This window comes from Phoca vitulina, unplaced genomic scaffold (genome assembly GCF_004348235.1).
Source record: "Phoca vitulina isolate PV1807 unplaced genomic scaffold, GSC_HSeal_1.0 scaffold104, whole genome shotgun sequence".
Taxonomy (NCBI): domain Eukaryota; kingdom Metazoa; phylum Chordata; class Mammalia; order Carnivora; family Phocidae; genus Phoca; species Phoca vitulina.
Genome location: NW_022589807.1, coordinates 969,691 through 988,939, shown reverse-complemented (window position 1 = coordinate 988,939; position 19,249 = coordinate 969,691). Strand labels below are relative to the sequence as shown.

General features: G+C 60.3%; 1 protein-coding gene across 10 annotated transcripts in view; it reads right to left on the bottom strand.

Moving 5' to 3' along the window:
- Positions 1-19,249, bottom strand: part of WNK2 (WNK lysine deficient protein kinase 2) — a 130,196-nt gene that overhangs the window by 92,484 nt on the left and 18,463 nt on the right. For all 10 annotated transcript variants that reach the window (XM_032397829.1, XM_032397835.1, XM_032397836.1 and 7 more), the window contains exons 2-4: positions 4,952-5,124; positions 4,546-4,766; positions 1,061-1,218 (exon numbers count right to left, since the gene is read on the bottom strand). In XM_032397829.1, coding sequence (XP_032253720.1) covers positions 1,061-1,218; positions 4,546-4,766; positions 4,952-5,124 — 552 coding nt within the window. The remainder of the gene's footprint in view (positions 1-1,060; positions 1,219-4,545; positions 4,767-4,951; positions 5,125-19,249) is intronic.

Genomic DNA, 19,249 nt, shown 5'->3' with positions numbered 1-19,249 from the left:
GGTCAGGGCCGACGCCGGGGCTGGAAGGTGTGGGTGTGTGTGCCACGAGGGGCCAGTGGGCCCACAGGGCATTACTGCAAACCACACCAGCCGTCCGGAAGACCCCTCCCGTCTGGTTTCCTCGGGGAGCAAGGGTGGGACCTGACCTTGCTTTGCCCAAGCTGACATGGGTCCACACAGGAGCCCTGCTTCCTGGGGCCTCAACGAGGGATCCAGGGTGGCTGAGGAACACCCCAGTGGGAATCAGTCCTGTCTCCCCAGCCCAGCGGATGGACCACAGCCCCGTCCACGTGGGCACCCAAGAAGTAGGGCTGGCGTGCTGCTTCCCTGCACCCCTCCAAGGCCTGGGAGTGAGGCCCTAGCCTCAGGTGACCCCTGCCCCATGGAGGGCCACTGCCCACAGCCAACAAGCCCACCCTCTCCTGCCAGCATGAGCAGGGAGCTGCATGCCTCCCTCTGTGTCTCTGACAAGCACCAGCCAAAAACTCTGCCTTCCCCCCTCAGCGGCACACAGGAGGGGCTCAAATAACTGAATTAAGACTGAAGGAGAGACATGAGCTAAGACCTGTGGGGGAGCGCAGGGTGGAGGGCAGCCAAGGACCACGCTCCTCGTGCATCTGCAGAAGTGAGGGGGGCGCCAGGCTGAGGCGAGGCAGCCAGGACTCAGGGGTCGTGGGGCCTGGTGCCCAGAAAAGCTACGGCCTCACCAGGCAGGACAGCCGCGGAGGGAGGACAGGGTGATCGGCTTGCAGAGCTGAAGCCACTTGATTAAAGCGGACGACTGCGTGGGCTCACACCAGGACACGGGAAAGCCAGCGGCCCCGGGAGCGGCCCAGAGGAGGGTCTCTGGGGACAGGCGGCCGGGCACCTCCTGGACAGGCCTCGAGTCGTGCACGAGGCCCACCGTGGCCACGCCTGTCCACCACCAGCTCAGAGACCCGAGCAGCCACCCCGCTGAGGCAGCCTCAGTTTCCCCTCTGTGACAGCATCCTTCCCTTCCTCACACGGTGCTGTGAGCGCTTCACCACGCACGGCCCCTCGCGGTGGCCAGTGGACTCACACAGGTGACCTTCCGGTAGATCTGGGCGGCGTTCTGGCACTCGGAGTAGGGGTACTCGGAGGTGGCCATCTCCAGCATGCACATCCCAAAGGCGTAGACGTCCACGGACTCGTCGTAATGCTCCTCGTACATCTCGGGCGCCATGAACTCAGGGGTACCTGTGCCCGGGAGCAAGGGGTGCAGGGTCAGCAGCCACTGGGCCGGGGAGCCCCTCCCCGTCAGGCCCGGAACCTGCAGTTCTAACAGGACTGCTCTGCAGACAGCTCCCGAAAACGCCCCCCGGACCCTCCCGATCCTAGGTCGCATCAGCTCACGGCACTAGGGCCCCACAGCTCCGAGCCCGCTACCCCAGCGCCAGGGCACGCTCTGTGCCCCGAACACGGGAGGCGCCGCACGCCGAGCAGCACACCCCTCCCGGCCACAGGCCCGACCGCCCGCGGCAGGCAGACACGCACAGTCCCCACACAGCGACCGACGTCAAAAAAGCCCACAAAGGCCCCAGATGTCCCGAGACAGACACCACATGGCAGCGTGTCAGGTGGCACAGAAAGCAGCGTCTCTGCGGATGGTGCCGGCCAGGTGCCCGCAAGGTGTTCCCAGCAGGCGGTTCCAAAATGACGCCTCCTCCGAGTTTCACACGTGGGGTAAAACAAAGTATTCGGCTGTTCGTGCCCTATGACCTCTCCACAAAACAGCAAGCACACACCCACGAGGACACGTCAAGGAGGCAGGGTTCCGGCTGATTTTTCCTTTAGTTACACTGGTCTGGGGATTTTTATTTTTCCGTAACAAGCTTCTGCTCTAAAAATCACAAAATCCTCCTATTAAAACAGGTCCAACCGAGTGCCTGTCCAGCCGAACTCAAAGCAGAGGGAAACGTGGGGAACGTCTCCACCTTCTCCGCTTCCTCCACCCCAACCCTTTCAAAATGTTCCCGTTTCTTTAAAAAGCAGGCGCAGAACGGCGCGCGCTGTGTTCAAAGGCATGCGTGGGGTCATCAGATGCTTCCACGGCTCTCCGGGACGCAGAGAGGTGACAGGACACTCCAACCTGTTCTCGTGCACCCAGTTTCAATGTAACACGTGTTACACACTTAACAGAACAAGTGGACATTTCGGGTAAGAAGTGGCAAAATCGAGAATCTATCTTCAGGTTTATGTGTGTGTATAAAGAATTCTAGGAGATTCTGGGGGCGCCTGGGAGGCTCAGTCTGTTGAGCGTCTGCCTTCGGCTCAGGTCATGGTCCCAGGGTCCTGGGATCGAGCTCCGCGTCGGGCTCCCTGCTCAGCGGGAAGCCTGCTTCTCCCTCTGCCTTTGCCCCCGGCTCATGCTCACTCTCTCTCAAATAAATAAAATCTTAAAAAAAATTCCAGGAAATTCCAAATCAGAAATAATGGGAACAGGGTGGGGGAGAGAGCAGGAGTCTGAGGGACCTTGCACTGGGAATATCTCCATCTTTTTGGGGTTCTGAACCGCATGACTGCTGACAACGATTTGCACTTGGCTGTGGGCATCCACAGGGGAAGAGGGAGGCTGGCTGAGCTGCCCCAAAGCCCCACACAGCCTGCCTTTCGAGGGACGGGGCACGGGAGGTGGGGGTGCAGGGGAGGGGGTCGGCTCCGAGCGGGGTTGGGGACGCCCACACGCGCTTGGGCCACGGACACAAACTTTTCTCTCTTTCCTCACTCTGCAGCCACCTAAATCTGAGTGTTAAAAAGAACATGTGTGTGCTCACACACCCACACACGTGTGTGCCCGGGGCACCTCCCTGGCCCCCTGGCCCCAGTGCAGGTGTCCTGGCCACCACGGCCATGAGCGCCTGCAGGCAGCAGCCGCTGAGGACCTGGCCAACGCAGACACGGGGAGAGGGCGGGGTGCTGTCAGAGACAGGCGGCTCTCGGGGACGACCCCCACAAGGGGCCCAGAACCCACAGCCGTGTGTGCACACGGCATCAAGGGGCTGCGGCCACAGGGCTCACGATGAGGACACCTTCTCTCCCAGTCCATCGCCCTCCTTCCCGTCGGCCGACACCGAGCCCCCAGGCCTGCTGCCACAGGGCTCCCCCAAAGCAGGTGGAGAGGTCCTTGGACACCGCCACCCAACGTCCAACGTCCAACATGGGCCACACCTGAAGCACAAACCCACACACGGGCCAAACCCCGACAGCTGCGCCCAGACGGGGTCCTCGGCATCAACTGTCCCCTCACGTACCCTGGACACAGCACAGAGCAGGCAGCCCGACTCAGGCTTGGGGACCCTCCCCCACCTGACCGAAGGCCCCCCACCCAGCTGCTGGCCCTCTGCCGTCCAGGGCCCAGGGAGATGTGGTAATCGCCTCTCATTCTCCATGAGTCTGGAGCTTCCCCCAGCTGAGCAGAAGCTGAGGTGACCAGGGACCCCACAGAGCTGGGCCCCCTGTGCTGGGCTTGGGGCTGATGCGCCTGCTGGAAACGCCCAGCCTTCACATCACTCCATCAGACCACCCAGCCTGTGTCCGGTACCCCGATACCCCACTTCCAAGAGGGACAGAGCCACCAGCCAGAGAAAGCCCAGGGAGCTTCACCAGGTACCCCACCCCCAAGGTCAGACCTACGAATCCTGCTCGGAAACTGCCAGGTGATCAGAGACGTGCTCCCTCCAGCCAGGCCCCTGCCCATTTCACGGAGAGAAACCGAGGCCTAGGTCGGCCCCCGCCCCAGCACTCAACTCCCCAGAGCTACCAGAGGCCCCTGTTCACAGGACACCCCTGGTGGTCACCCTGCCCCAGATGTCACGTTCCAAACCCACTAACCCCACCAGAGAAGTTTCCAGATTCCCAGCGGTTTCATCTGCCACAAGTTCTGTCCCCAAATGTGCATCAAAACCATGGGCTTGCAAAACCCTGACACCACCCTCTCGTCCTGCTTGTGTCCCCACACAGGGCTTCAATGGGCACAGGAGCCTCTCCAGGTCCCACCCGACCCCAGCTGATCCGATCAGGGTTTCTGGAGCTACACCCCGGAGCAGGCTGGCGCTCCCCAGACGTCTCGAACCCCATCAACAGCCGCCCCAAAGCCCTTGCGAGCGCTCTCTCTGCAAAGCCCTGGAGAGGCGCCACCTAGCGCCCGCCGTGTGCTGGGACCCCAGCGCGGCCCCAGTCCCTGCGTGGCAGCTGAGGACGGGGGCCTCACCCAGAAAGGCCACAGGGGCTTCTCAGAGGAGAACGAGAAACATGGGAAGACAAGGCTAGCAAACCAGCACCCATACCAAATCCCCCACGCCGGCTCTGGGCCCCACGCCCCCCAGGGACTCCCTGCGGTGGGCCTCAGGGCCTGGAGCACCCGCCTCTCTGCCTGCTCCAGACTCACTGGCCACAAACCCCGAGTCCCTCTGTCGTCGAGGCCTCCTTCCCGCTGAGTGTCGACCGCCCGCGGGCCCCAGCGGCCTCACCCCCCGACCCACACAGCCAGGGACCCCCAGGCAGGGCCCCGGGGCAAGGGCTTACCAATCACACTCTTGGCGAAGGACGCTCTCTTGAGAGTGGCCAGGCCCAAGTCGCCGATCTTCACGGAGCCGGTGGGCCCTGTGATGAAGATGTTGTCGCACTTGAGGTCCCGGTGGATGATGGGGGGCGTCCTGGTGTGCAGGAAGAGCAGCCCCTTCAGGATCTGCCGGCACCAGCTGCGAAGCACCTTGGGCTTCATCACCTTGAACCGCTTCAGGTACCTGCGGGTGGGGACGCGGCTCACCAGCGGCTCCCGTTGCCGGGGGGCCGTGGAGTCACCACCCAGACGGGGACATTCCTGAGACAGGCCCTGGCAGACGGGAGGCCCGGCGTCCCCGCCTCCGCGGCCCCTGCGCCTGGACCCGGCCCGCCCCAGGGTCCGGCCAGCGGGCGGGGGCGTGCTCACGTCTTCAGCGTCCCCGAGGTCATCAGCTCGGTCACCAACACAATGCACCTCTTGCCCCTGGCGCTGGACTCCCAGAAGTCATAGAAGCGCACGATGTTGGGGTGCTGCAGGCCCTTGAGCATCTCGGCCTCCTCCTTGAACCGCTGCCTCTCCAGCTTGGTGAGCTTCCGGTCCTGGAGAGAGACACAGGCTGAGGGGCAGCGGCCACCTCAGCAGACACCCTCCACGGAGCCCGGGGGCCCAGGAGGGAACCCACCGGCCGCGCCTGCGGCTCCATGTGTGAGGACACAGCAGAGAGAGAGGACCAGGCGCCGGGGCCGCATGGCCCAGCCCCTCTGTGGCGTCCTCCCACACCCGACCCCAAAGCCTCGTGGCCCTGGATGAGCCCCTGCACCAGGACCTCAGCAGAAAGAGACAGCAGGAAACCCACACGGCAGCACTCGCACGCTCTCCCTGAGAAAACACCTCCAAGGCCTCACGTCCTCAACACCCGTTTTGCGCGCCGTCACAAGAAAGACACTGGTTCGGTTCCAGTTTACACGCAACTCCGAGGACACATTCACGACCAGAGCAGACGGGAACCAGAAAACCAGGGGACCCGACGAGAGACCGGGGTCCCCGCCGGGCCCTGTGGTGCTGGAGGGCACGGCAGACACGCCTCCTGGGTCTGCAGCTGACCCCGACCGCAAGTTCACACAGGACACGGCAACACCACCATCCGGGTGCTGGGAGTCCCCGGGGGGCCGCCCACACGAGGCTCCAGCCACGCCCCATGAGGAAGACCACCAACACCCTCCCCACACTCGAACCCACCCTCAGTGCCCTCCCTGCGCTCCCCGCCCCCCCTGCCACCACCCAGCCCTTCCTGTCGGGCTGCACCGGCAGCCTGCGTGGCCCTTCCAGACACCCTCCGTGGGCTCTCACCACAGAGCGCTCAGAACCACCCCAGAGCCCTGTCGTTTCCAGCCTCGTCCCACAGGGAGCTGCACCTCTGCAGGCCCCAGGGTGGCCGCCTCCCCGCACCTGCGCCTCCCACCAGCCCTGCCCCCCGCAGAGCAAGGAGACACCAGGAGAACCATCGCACGGCTGACCCCAGAAAAACACAGAATTCGGGGACAGAGGCAACTTCAATCTAGTTCATGTGCTCACGGGGATCGAGGAGGCTGACACACATAAGAGCAAGATTCTACTTAAAAAGGAACAATCAAGGGGCACCTGGGTGGTTCAGTCGGCTGAGCGTCCGACTCTTGATTTCGGCTCAGGTCATGATCTCAGGGTCCTGAGAATGTCAGGCTCTGCGCTCAGTGGGGAGTCTGCTGGAGATTCTCTCCCCTGCCCCTCCCCCCATTTGTGCTCTAAATAAATAAATAAATAAATAAAATCTTTTTTTAAAAAAAGGAACAATCAAGAAAGTGCTCTTGGGGGGCCCCTGGGTGGCTCAGTCATTAAGCGTCTGCCTTCGGCTCAGGTCATGGTCCCAGGGTCCTGGGATCGAGTCCCACATCAGGCTCCCTGCTCAGCGGGAAGCCTGCTTCTCCCTCTCCCTCTCCCCCTGCTTGTGTTCCCTCTCTCGCTGTGACTCTCTGTCAAATGGATAAATAAAATCTTTAAAAAAAAAAAAAAAAAGCCACAGACTGGAGAAACTATTCTCAATAATGTATCTGACAAGGGACTTCATCCAGAACACAGAACTACAATTCCATAATAAAAAAAGGCGTGAACAGGTAAGATGGAGAAATGGTCAACAAGCACGTGACAAGGCACTCGCCATCCTGAGTCACTAGGAAAATGCCAATTCCAGCCTGGAGATGCCACCTGATGCCCAGCAGCAGGTCAAAGTACAAGGAGGCTGGTCCAACCGCTGGGTGGCTGGGAGCAGCCAGGGCTCCGGACACATGGGGGCACCAGCAGGGTCCACACTTGCTCCAGGCCCAGCCTCTGCCCTCCAGGTACCCACGCAGGATGGCACATGGGTTAAGAGCAGCTCCGCTCAGAATGATGTGGGAACAAAGGCAGAAGAGAAATTACTAAATTTCTTTACTCCCTTCAGCCCATTGCCCACTGACAAGTCCTTGAAACAAGCAGAGTGACCCGCCTCTAGGGACTCAACTGCCTCAATGTTAATACTTTGCTAAGGGCAAAAGGCAATCCTAGCCTGAGCCCCCTCCACCCCGCCCCCAAGACCCTGTAAGTCTACTTTAACTTATAAAAATTCCTTTGGAAACCTCCTTTATCTCTTACCCCCCAAGATACGTGTTGGCAATCATCCCCCAAGCATACGGCCCACCGATATACATCTGAAAGGGTCTCATGACTCAGGTTTTATTAGACGGTAATAAATGACCTTTTCCCAACAATAGCTAGCCCCCCCAAGGTCCTGGAAACCTCACTTCCAAAATTCCTTAGACACTTACGTCATCCCTAACCCCCTCCCAACTTGAAAGTATCTAATGGGCCACTCCTCCTGACCCCACTACAGTTCTTTCTGCCCACGGGTCCTGTCCCTGTGCTTTAATAAAACCACCTTTTTGCACCAAAGACGTCTCAAGAATACTTTCTTGGCCGTCGACTTCAAACCCTAATAACGTCTTTCCTACATCAAGAACAGCACCAAACTCCTGGAAAAGCAGAGCTGACACGTGGCTGAGGCGGAGGATGCTCACCTCTGGGGCTGGACTGGGGGGAGGGGGAGGATGCAGGAGCTGGGAACGCGGCGGGGAGGGGGAGCAGTGAGAACTTGTACGTCCTCATAGAGGATGCGGGTCACACAAGTGTGCACAGCTCACCCACTCGGACACTTAGGATCTGAATCTCATATGTAAGTAATAGCTCAGTTTTTTAAACATCAAAAATTAAAGTGAAAACATCCAGTAACTGAATCAGAACAACAGAAGAGATGTGAACAAAGCAGCAACAGCGGGAAGCCGGCACCGGGGAGGAGGAGACAGCAGAACAGCATCTCCCGAGCTGGACGGTGAGCCGACGGTGAGCCGCTCCACTCCGCTCCGCTCCGGTGAGGGTGTGTGGCAGCCAGGCCAGGCCCTCCCAGCGAAATGCAGACGCCCGAGGACAGAGGGCAAGTCCCACCTAAGGAGCACCCAGCCAAACGGACATCAAACCACGCAGCCCGCGACATATTCTCTCCCACGTGACAACCAAAGCTTCCTTCTGGCACCCCTGGTCCAGCCGCACTGCAAGTGTGCCCACAAATCCCAACACAACCCAGCGGAAGGGGTTGCGGCAAAGCTGGCCACCAGGCCCAGCCACGTGGGGGAGGAGGGCCGGGCGCCGGGGTGCTCCCCACCCCCACAGGCTTCTGCATCGAGCATCACAGACTCCCTTCCAACCAACCACCATCTGGAGGAAACTCAGAATGCTTTACATGCCGCATTTCGGCATCACTCGGCAGAAGGGAGAGACTTCACTGGACTTTCAGAGAAAAGTGTGTGTCATAAATGTCATAACTAACAAGCCCCAAGCCCCCAGAGGGAGAGGAGGGTGCCCCGCGGATGCCAAAGGGGATAAATCCAAGACTCAGCGAGAACGTGGTCAGACTTCCAGGACGGCGGCTCTCGGGCTGGGCTGGGCCTGGATGTGGGAGGCGGGAGGGAGCAGACCTCATTTATATTCTAAGCCACCTGGCTATTTTTAACTACGTGACACACTGCTTGATAATTTAAAAGGTCAGCTAGCGTGTCCTCAGAGCGCTGCCCAGTGCCCCTCACAGAGCTGGCCCCGGTCCTGGTCACTGTGTGCTGACGGCTGGTCAGCCCCATCAGATCAGCACCGCCACAGCGGGAGTGCCACTCGTTGTGGATGAAGTCCGAACTGATGCGCTGGGACGCCTCGAGGTCATGAGCCAGGGCAGGAGGGAATACCCCCAGTCCTGCCGGAGTCAGGCTGTTCCTGCATGGGGTGGGGTCCGGCTGGACAGGTCACCCCACCAGACACAGAGGAGAGGTCCCACCCACCAGGTGCCCCAAAGATAGTGGGAGCCAATCAGATAGAGGATAAAAGCCTTCTGGGGTAACGCTGTCTCATCTCCTGTAGGAAAAGGGCCTAGCCGGTCGGGGCAGCACCCTCCGAGCAGGGGCACGCAGCCCAGTGGTCAGAGCCCCGGGTCCGACGAGCCTCTCCCACACAACCGGGGGTCCAGCAGCTCTGCCCAAACAGAGGCGACAGGTGAAGTCCTCTGACCCAGGGGGCCCCTGGCTGCCTCTGGGGCTTCTGCAGCCCTCTCCTCAGCCAGGCAAAGCCCAACCAACCCTGTGAGGAGCAGAGCTGCCCAGCCCCCCGAGCCCACGTAGGCAAAAGCGAAGGCGGGGTCCACACACACAGGACAGAGAGGGGGCATGAGCAGCTAAAAGGATGGTGCCCAGACTCAGCAAAGCCGGAGTCCTGGGGTGACGAGCTGGCACGCGCCCCCTCTCCAGCCCATCTGGTCATAAATCAAAGCAAAAGAAAGCCTGAGGACCTCTGTGGGAATCGGCCCAGGACGGGGGCTCCAGGGACGGCTGACCCAGGATGAGGGTCTCTGTAATCCCTAGCCCCCCCACCCCATGCGAGGGCCCCTCCCAGGCCTGGGGGCCGTGCCGCAGGCTCCCCGGGCTGCTGCGTTCTTCACCCAAAGCGGGGAGGTGGTGCAGGGTCTGGGACGTCCTTGGGGTGGTGACCGCATGGAGAGAGCACGGGCGTCTGCCTCACTCGGTCACCAGATGGTCACTGAGGCTCTGGGTGCGCAGGAAGGACTGGGGGGTGGTGTACAAACACACAATCACACCGTCTGAAAACCAGGGTGAAGGGACAGGCGGGGGGCGCTGGCCACCCCCCCCCCGGGGGCCACGGGAAAACTCCTGTGGTCTGGGGAGAAGGTGCCGCCGTGGTTTCGGTCAGTACAAGGCCAGAGGCCGCCGGGGCCACCGGGGCCGCCAGGACCACAGGCAGGCGCTGGGCCCTGCCCCGAGGGGAGCGGACACTGACAGCCCGGGGGCGTCCTGACCCCTCCGGGGCTGAGCTCCCCCCACCACGCACACTCTTCCTGCTGTGACCTGCTCCCTCTCAGGTTGGCGGAGGTTTTAAAAATAAACTCACTTTTCCAAACACAAGTGCCCTCCTTAAACAACGAAGTCTGTAGGTTTCTCCCAGTTCCCGGTACAATAAAGGCACCGCCGTTAACGTGAGGCGCTCTCCTGCGGCCACGACCCATGGGAGGACTCGCAGACGCAGTGGGAGGGGTCCCCGCGCAGGGTCATCTCTGTCAAGGACCCCGAGGAGGGGGTGTCCTTACGGAGCTCGCCCACCCCGCCCCTCCCCCACAGGCAGCGCACCAGCCGGCCAGGCGCCCCCCAACCCCGCAGGGCTGAGTAAAACGGGGGGCCCTCAGTGCCCCCGGGCAGGGATCCAAACCGTCCCCACAAGCTCAGGTAGCATAAAGGCTGTCCCTGCCAGCATTTTGTGAACATTCTGAAACGGCCCCGCGGCCCTTTTGCAAACACGTGGAGAGAAGCACCTCCAGCCGCAGTGCGGGTTCACGCTTCCACCCCCGCAGACCTGAGGTGCCGCAGCTTTCCGGAAAGCCTTCCTGATGACCGGACCGCACGTCGCCTCCCTAAAATGGTGCAGCCCGGAATTTCGGGTTCTCGTTTCCCATGGCCGCGGGCTCTGAGGGCCACGCGTCCTGCTTCTGGACTGAGTTACCCTACAGGACGCCGGTGCCCAGCTGACCGCATGGACAGACAGCAGGGGTGAATGAACACACCTCCTACGAGCCGGGGGAGCCCTGTCCCATCACCAGCCATCGGCCGGGGGAAACCCTAATTGTGGCTAGATCAAGGCCAGGCTGGTATGGGGCTCAGGTCGGCCACAGAGGGGGAGGGGAGCCAGTTACGGCCGCATCACAGGGCAGTCCTGCCGGGCCAGCTGGTAGCCCCACGAGAGCCTCCACCACTTCCACGGACACACCGTGGGCTGTGTCACCCTGTCCACGGTGGCCCCACCCCTGGATCTTCACCAGGGCCTAATGTCTCTTTCCACCCTGGGTGGACCAGCCCTGACGGTGCCACCCCACCCACCATCAGGCAGCCCTGTCCCTGGTGAGAGCGAGTGGGTCAGTTCCAGAACGGGCACCCTGTGCTGGGCATCCCTGGGGCGAAGGCCTCCGGGTCATGAGCAGGCTGAGGACCCCCAGCATCCTCCTCACGGAGCACAGACAGGAGGGAGCAGGGGGTGAGGGGAGGCAAGGCCTGCTCAGGCACCAGCGTCCATGGGGCACAGCATGCCCAGGGCCAGCCCGTGGTGGCCGCCCCCAGGCCCGCCACCCAGCAAAACCTCTCCCAGTCCCTCAGGCCTATCAGACCACAGGCAGTCCCAGGCCCCGGCAGACGGATGCGGCCAAAACGTGCTTCCTCTGGAGCCTGAGCAGTCAGCCCTCCGCGGTCCAGCTGGCCCCTCCTGGCCGGCCATGGGGTCTTGATACCACGCTGCGGCCTTGCGGCACCTTGTCCCCTCCGTCCACTGGAGAGGACAGAGATCTCCGGGGGTCCACGCTCTCCTGGAAGCAGGTGGACAAGGGAGAACAGGGGATGCGGCCAGCACGGCAGTGGGACGAAGGAGACGGCGAGGCCGGGGCAGGGGACTGCAGCTGCCAAGAGGGGCTCTGCTTTCCCAGGGGAACATCCGCCCTCACTCTGGGACCCTGGGCCAGAGAGGCGGCCATGACGGTGTGCACAGCAGCGAGAGAAACCTGCCAGCCACGCCCTCCGGGGCGCCCGCCCGATGGGGAGCACCAGCCCTGGGCAGAGGCGACCCGAGGCCCAGCAGCAGCCGGGCCCTGCACTGACCACACCGCACGTCTGGTTTCTAGGAAGGGCCAGCCCCACCCCCGGCCGCTTCCCCGCAGAGACACCTCAAGACAGATGTGGACACACCATGGTCACAATCAGCCGAGACGAACACCTCCACCAAGGACATGCCTGCAGGGGAGGGGGCAGGACACTCGATTCCACCCCGCCTCAGGGTCAGCTGGGGCAGAGCCAGTCAGGAGTCGCCCCTCTTTTGCCTCATGGCTGTCCCTCCCCCTGCACAGGGTCCTAAGGCTGGGGGACACCAGGGTAGCGGTGAGGCTTTAAGGTCCTTGCAACAACCTGCTGAATGCTGTGGACTCTCCCCAGAAAGCAGACCCCTATCCCCTGCACACCTCCAACCCAAAGAACCCCAGAACCGCAGCTCTGGCTACTCAGGCATTGTGGGGGGGGCCTGACATCTCGCAGTGAAGAAAGCAGCGTCTGGCCACACCCTCTAAAGCCCTCCCCTGGAAAAAATTGGTTAGGACGTCCCTCCTCTCCCATCCAGAGGCGCTGTCCAGCCTGAGCGATCCCTCCAACAGACCTAAGATGGCCCCAGAGGCCAGGATGCAGGGGCTTCGGCCACCAGTTGCCTCAAACCAGTCTGCTGAAGCAGACATGCTCCCAGGCCTGAACATCTATGGTGTCCCTCCAGGCCAGCGCTGCCCAGGGGCCGGGGCAGGGGCTGGGGTGTCCCTCCAGGCCAGGTGCTATGCCAGGGGGCGGGGCAGGGGCTGGGGGCACCCTGCCAGACAGACCCAGTGCGTGTGATCCACAGAGGCTGAGGGAAGTCCGGGGTGAGGAGAGGCCCCACAGCTCACATCTGCCCCAAGACTCCTCGGTTCTTCCCAAGTTGGCAGCAAGAGCCTTAGGGCCACAATCAAGACAAGACAGTAGGTGCTCACTGCACACACACCTGAAATGAGCCACCAGCTCTGGGTGTGACCCCAATGGAGACACAGGAGCCCCCACCTCCAGCCCAGGACAACAGCCATAAGCTACATATGGCTGGGAGTGCTTGACGAGCGGCTCTTCCAAACAGAGAGGTCACCTAACTCTAAGATGCCTATACACCAGCTTTCTAAGACACAGTCATTTTTTTTAAATTGTTTAAGCCTCATTAACAACCTTATACTGTACGTGCTATATGATACTTTGGATGTACTAAACCAAAGAAAAGTATCATTAAGGTGAATTCCACCTGTTTACGCGTTCAACGTGGCCACGAATGCACGATCACACACGTGGCTCACGCTCCATTCCTACAGGACAGCACGGCCTTCGAGTGTCCACACCAGGCGGCAGGCTAGGAGCCGAGCCACTGGGCAGAGCGTCTGCAGTCTGACAGGCAACACCCCAGCTTTCAGTCTACTTTCTCCAGAGGCCTAAATGCTAGGAGAACAGAGCAGTGCTCACAAAGGCTGCACTCAGTTCCAGACAGGATTACACGACCTGCCCTTATTACAGTATCTGCTCGGAACAAAAGTAAATCTTCTCTAAAGGAAAATAAAATCACCCACAATTTCAAGTATCTCCATAAGCTTTAAATACACCAATCAAAAATTGCCAGGCCAACTAGGACCTGAGACCAAATGACAGAAAATCAATAGGGGTAAAAAACAAATGAAAGCAACAAACCCCCAAAGGATACAAATACTGTAGGTATCAGACAGACATTAACATTACTGTGATTAGTGTAGTCATAAAGACAGATAACCGAGAGAGAGAGAGAGAAAGAGAAATCAAGAAACAGACTCTTGACTATAGAGAACACAGTGCTGGTACCAGAGGGGAGGTGGGGGAGGGATGGGGGAAACAGGTGATGGGGATGAAGGAGGGCACTTGCTGTGATGAGCACCACATGATGAATCACGATATTGTACACCTGAAATTAACATAACACTGCATATTAACTGGAATGATGACAAAATTTAAAACAATAAAAAATAAAAATCCTGTAAAGACGGAAAATAAGGGGCGCCTGGGTGGCTCAGTCGTTAAGCGTCTGCCTTCGGCTCAGGTCATGATCCTGGGGTCCTGGGATTGAGCCCCGCGTTGGGCTCCCTGCTCGGCGGGAGGCCTGCTTCTCCCTCTCCCACTCCACCTGCTTGTGTTCCCTCTCTCGCTGTGTCTCTCTCTGTCAAATGAATAAATAAAATCTTTAAAAAAAAAAAAAAAAAAAAAGACGGAAAATAGATAACCAAGGTTCACCAGAACTAAAACCTATGAAGTAAAAATCAAATGGAATCTAAAACTAAGAAATGAAATAGGGAACTCAATATATGGGCTTAGCAGCAAATAAGACACAGCTGAAGATGGGATCAGCAAACTGGAAGATAAGACCATAGAACGTATGCAGACTGGAACATGGAAGCACAAACACGTGGAAAATACAGGAAAGAGGACACAAAGCTCATAGAACACAGTGAAAAGGTCCAACCTATGGGTAAACAGGATTCCGGAAGAAGAGGGCATAAAGATGAGACAAAAGCAATATGCATCAAATAACACTCCAAAGTTTTCCAAAACTGAAGCAAGACATCCAGACATAGATTCAAGAAGTGCTATAAGCCAGAGCAGATTAAATACAAAAAACAAACCACACTGGATACAATACAGCAAAATAAAAATAAAAACTGAACACATAAAGGAAATCTTAGAAGCAACGCTGCAAAAGGCAGGCAGGAGGCAGGGGTGGGTAGACCGAGTTTAGTGTCCTAAGACCCTTACATGCCCAGAATGTGGGAGAAGTCAAGGATATGGGTCATCATCTCTGGTGGAACCAGTAAAACTTACAAGAAAATGCATGACGAACTTCCCAAACGCAAATCCAACCGGCCCACGACCCTAAGAATGGTGGTCCAACTGCAGGGCCTCGTCAAGCCACACCTCAGCTGTTAAATTTACCGCTGCGTACTTACGCAAGGACGCAATGAAATTATGATCAAACCTTACAAATTCCCAGTGACACCAAGTAAAATAAAATGGCAGGTGAAATAAGGTTGCGGCCATCATCCTACTGTGCGCCATCCTCCATCCTGCCCCCTTGGCCATCCGCCCTACAGCCCAGGACTCCTAGGTACGCCCACGCAGAAGCACAACCACCCCCAGGCTCCGAGGACCTTTGGGAAGATGACATGTGTGTCCCTCCCAAGATCAAAATGGAATTCCAAGTCCAACGGGAGCCAGTGCTCAGTGGGCTCCCCTCTGCAGGTGGGTTCATTCCCCAGGTGATGATAAAGCCATCTCCCCAACTCACGACTGAGACACAGAGAGGCCGGGCCTGGCGCCCCAGGGGGATTCTCTGCCCCCCACCTCCAACAGGTGGGAACCCTGAAGCCCAGGAGTAAAAACTGAGGTGACCCCGTGATTGGGGTCAGGAAGTCCCTCCTTGACGCTCACACCCTGGCAGGTGAGGAGATGCCCCCCACACACACCCGCATCTCTCGCTCACTTCAGGCAAGCATTTACCAACAGCCATGGCCTGCCGGACAGCCGTGCACCAGCCAGGCCCAAAAAGGTACCCTTGGGCAAGACCTCTGCCCTCACGTCTCAACCCGGATGCTGTCCAGTTTACAGAGCACAGGGAGGCCGCACACCAGCAGGTCGGCCGCAGCCCCGGCTTCCAGACGCGAGTCCTTGGCTACAGGCTCCTGCGGGGGCCCGAGTGCCCCGAGTCCCGGGGGCCGGTGTTTGGAGGGCCTGGCTGAAACGGCATGACCAGGAACAAGCAGGCCGCTGTCCGGGAGACTGATGGGGTGGGGACAGCCTCTCTGCACACTGCCCTGCTGGGGGGCACCCTCTCGCAGTGTGACCCCGGCAGACAGGTAAGCAATGGGATCAGCTATGCCACCTCCCGCCAGCCTCCTCATTTCCATCTGGCTTTGACAAAATCCAGGGCAGTCCAGAAGAAAGGGAATGAAATCCTCCATCCTGCAGCTGCTGCTACAGGGTCCGAGCCGGCCCCACCACTGACGGGCAGAGCAAAAGAGTGAGGAAGTGAAGGAGCAAACAGTGGGAAAGTGCCTGCAGGGCCTGCCCCCCACCCCTCCATCCCCCACCCCGCTCAGCATCCCAGAGAAGAGGGGCTGTGCCTGAGTGCAGGGCCGCCCAGGGCTGTGGACCTGAGACCCAGCCTGTGGGATCCTGGGACTGTGGTGGGGGCAGCTGCAGACAGCCAAGTGATCTCAGAGCAGAGAGCAAATGCTCCAGGCAAGGAGGCTTGCAGGGACCCAGGACTCGTGCACACGGGGGGAGTTCCCGAAGCTCACCCTCCAGCTCACCGTCCGTCTGTCCGCAGGGCAGCTCTGCACAGAGCAGGCCTCGCTCACATCCCCCACGGACCGACCACGGCCACCAGCACAGGCCCTAGGAGCATGTGGCCCCTGGCCTCCCCGGGCCCAGCCCGCCTTGCTCACTCCAGAGCCTCCCACACACCCCACGGCCGTCCCCAAACCCACAGCAGTGGCATCAAACCTGGCGGGGGTGGTGCTGCTTAATGAGGAGAGGTGGGGATGCCACTCCCCGAGACGGACCCCGCGCAGAGTGGTCAGCAGTCAGCCATGCCCCACGGAGCCAGCCCACCCCAGACTCACAGGTCAGGGCCCCACTGCCCCAACTTGGCCACCATCGTGGCACAACCCCCTCCCGGCCTGAGCACAGAGCACTGAGAAAAGTGCCAGCCTCGCTCATCAGCATCCGTGAATGTCCTTTGTCCCTGTGGACACAGGTGGGCCCTCCCCCTGTGCCGTGGGCACCCGAGACTGCCCAGGTCAGGGCGGGGGCTCAGGCTGCATGTGACCTGCACAAACGGGCCGTCAGCTTCCTTGCTGGCGTTCTGGGGTCACAGTCACTGCTGTACGAGGTGTGCGTCCCGGATCCAAGAAGGCGCCTGGGGGAGGCGTCCTGCATCAGGCCCTGGGCGGTGGCAGCCCCAGAGGTCACACCACGCTCCCCTGACCAGAGGCAGCACCCGCCCAAGGCTACACAGCCAGACACGGGTTTTGTTCCCCTGGTCGGGCATGGCTCCCTCCCCCCTGAGCTGTGCCTCCCCAAAAATGCCCCAATCCCTACAGATCCCGGCGCCTCTGAGCACCTGACTGCACGGGCGTGGAGGTCGGTGCACACGCAGGACGCGGGCAGAGCAAGCCGCCCGGTGACAGCAACAGTGCTCTCCCTCCACAGAAACCCATTCCCTGCACTGCCCTCGGAACGCTGCTCAGGAGGGTGCAAAGCAACGCTCCACAGAGCTGCACGTGCCCGGGAGGCTGCGGGCTCGGCTGGGACTCGCACCCTCGGCCCCCGCAGGGAAGTCTTCCAAACCCTTGATGCCTGGGCGTGTGGCCGCAATTCTTCACCAGACGCTATTTATAGCCTAGGAACTAGCCGGATGAAGAAGGCCGGTGGCAGACCACGGGGAGCGGAGGGGAGGGGAGCTGGGCGGGGCCGCAGGTGAAAAGCCCCGCGCTGGGATTTAACAAAACTCCCAAGATGCGGACCAAACAATGAATGAGAAGGGCTGCCTTCATGGGGTGCCTGGGGGCTCAGTCGTTAAGCGTCTGCCTTCGGCTCAGGTCATGATCCCAGGGTCCTGGGATCGAGTTCCGCATCGGGCTCCCTGTTCGGCAGGAGGCCTGCTTCTCCCTCTCCCACTCCCCCTGCTTGTGTTCCCTCTCTCGCCGTGTCTCTCTCTGTCAAATAAATAAATAAAATCTTTAAAAAAAAAAAAAAAAAGAAGAAGAAGAAGGGCTGCCTTCTGGAGGCAAGCGTAGGAGCTCTGCTCCCTCTTCCCCGTGTCCCCGATTCTCTGCAATCCGCTGAACTTCACGACACCATGGGGCCACATCCCTGTGCGGAGCTACCTGCCTCCCCCAGGAGTGGATACCATGCTGCGGATTTCCTCCAGTGCCCCCTCCCGTGTCTGTTCCCTACATGGCCTCAGACCTGGCCTCCCTGAAGCAGAATTCCTGATTCTGTAAAACCCACAAACCCTGAACACCTCCCCCCCTTGGGCTCTGGCTCACCTACCGTGTGCCGAGTGGCGGGAGACAGAGCCCTGTGGGGGGAGGCAGCCAAGGTCCCGTCCACCCTCCAGGCCTGCACTTGGGAGCTCATGCAAGACGGAGAGTTTGGGAAGAAGACTAACGTACGAGACACGTCCAGCGATAACGAGACTGAGGAGGCTGGATGGTGGCTCTCTTTCTGGCCCATCTGGGACCTTCATGACAAGGCAGAAATAACTCTACTGGGCCTCAGTAAGCTTCGCGGGCCTTGCCTCTGATTTGGACGCCGCAGGCATGGCCCACGGCCCCCCGCAAGCTGCCTCACCCCCACTGGGCAGATGAAGAGATGGAGGGTCAGGGAGTGGCTCTGGGGACCCCAGGGTGCAGCACACCCAGCTACCTCCAGTGCACATTCCCCAAGGAAGCCTGGGAGAGGGCATCTCGAGCCTCTGAGGGGCCAGGGGCTCCCCTCCCTGAGGACAGCAGGTGCATCACGGGCCATCCTCAGCACTCCTCACGGGCACACACGGTGACCTGCCCCTTCCCAGGCCCGCAACCCCCACCCCCCCCCCAGTCCCAGTCAAGGACACGTGGGAATCCACCCCCCAGGCACCACACCCACGCGTGCAAGGGCTAGGCAGGGCAGGCCCCACGCCCGAGAGTCTCCTGTTGTCCCACTGGCGGTGCCTCAGCGAGGGGTGCCAATTACTGAGGGCACCAGGACCATGGTGAGTGGGGGCAGCCCTGACCCCACAGAAACAAGAGGGCCCACGCGATAAGGAAGAGCGGACTCCAGACACGCCATCCACGTGGGCCTGGCAGGGGCAGGAAGACGTCTCAGGAGGACACAGCAGGACTGGCCCGGTGGTCTCATCTGCACACAGGGCCCCGGGCAAAGTGCGGGAAGTCCCACATGAAGCGCCCCAAGGGTCTGCACCGTGGCTGTGCCAAAAAGCAAGTGCCCCCAGAGCTCCCAGTGATGTTGTTACGGCCACTGGCTAAGCCCCGAGGCTGGCCACCACCGTCACCCAGAGTCACGGCCCAGAGCCCCCGTCCAGCCTGGGCACCCCATGATGTGCTGCCCAGACCCTGTCTACAGGGGAAGGGCCAGCGTCTACACAACCAAAGGCAGCCCTCAGACCTCCCTGAACACCGCCCCCGCTCTGTCTGTGCGGCACTCGCTCAAAGAGTAAAAGTCAACACCGAAGATAAAATAAAATCTCTCCGCAGTGCCAAAAATACCTCCCCACGGGATGAGGGAGCTGGAGCCAGCTTCCACAGCAGCAACTGTTGCTATGGATACGGGGCTCCAGCTGGCAGGGGGGGAGGGACAGAGATGAGGGAGAGGGGGCAGGGATGGAGGAGGGGGCAGAGATGGGGAGGAGGACAGAGATGGGGAGGAGGACAGAGATGGGGAGGAGGACAGAGATGGGGGAGGGGGACAGAAATGGGGG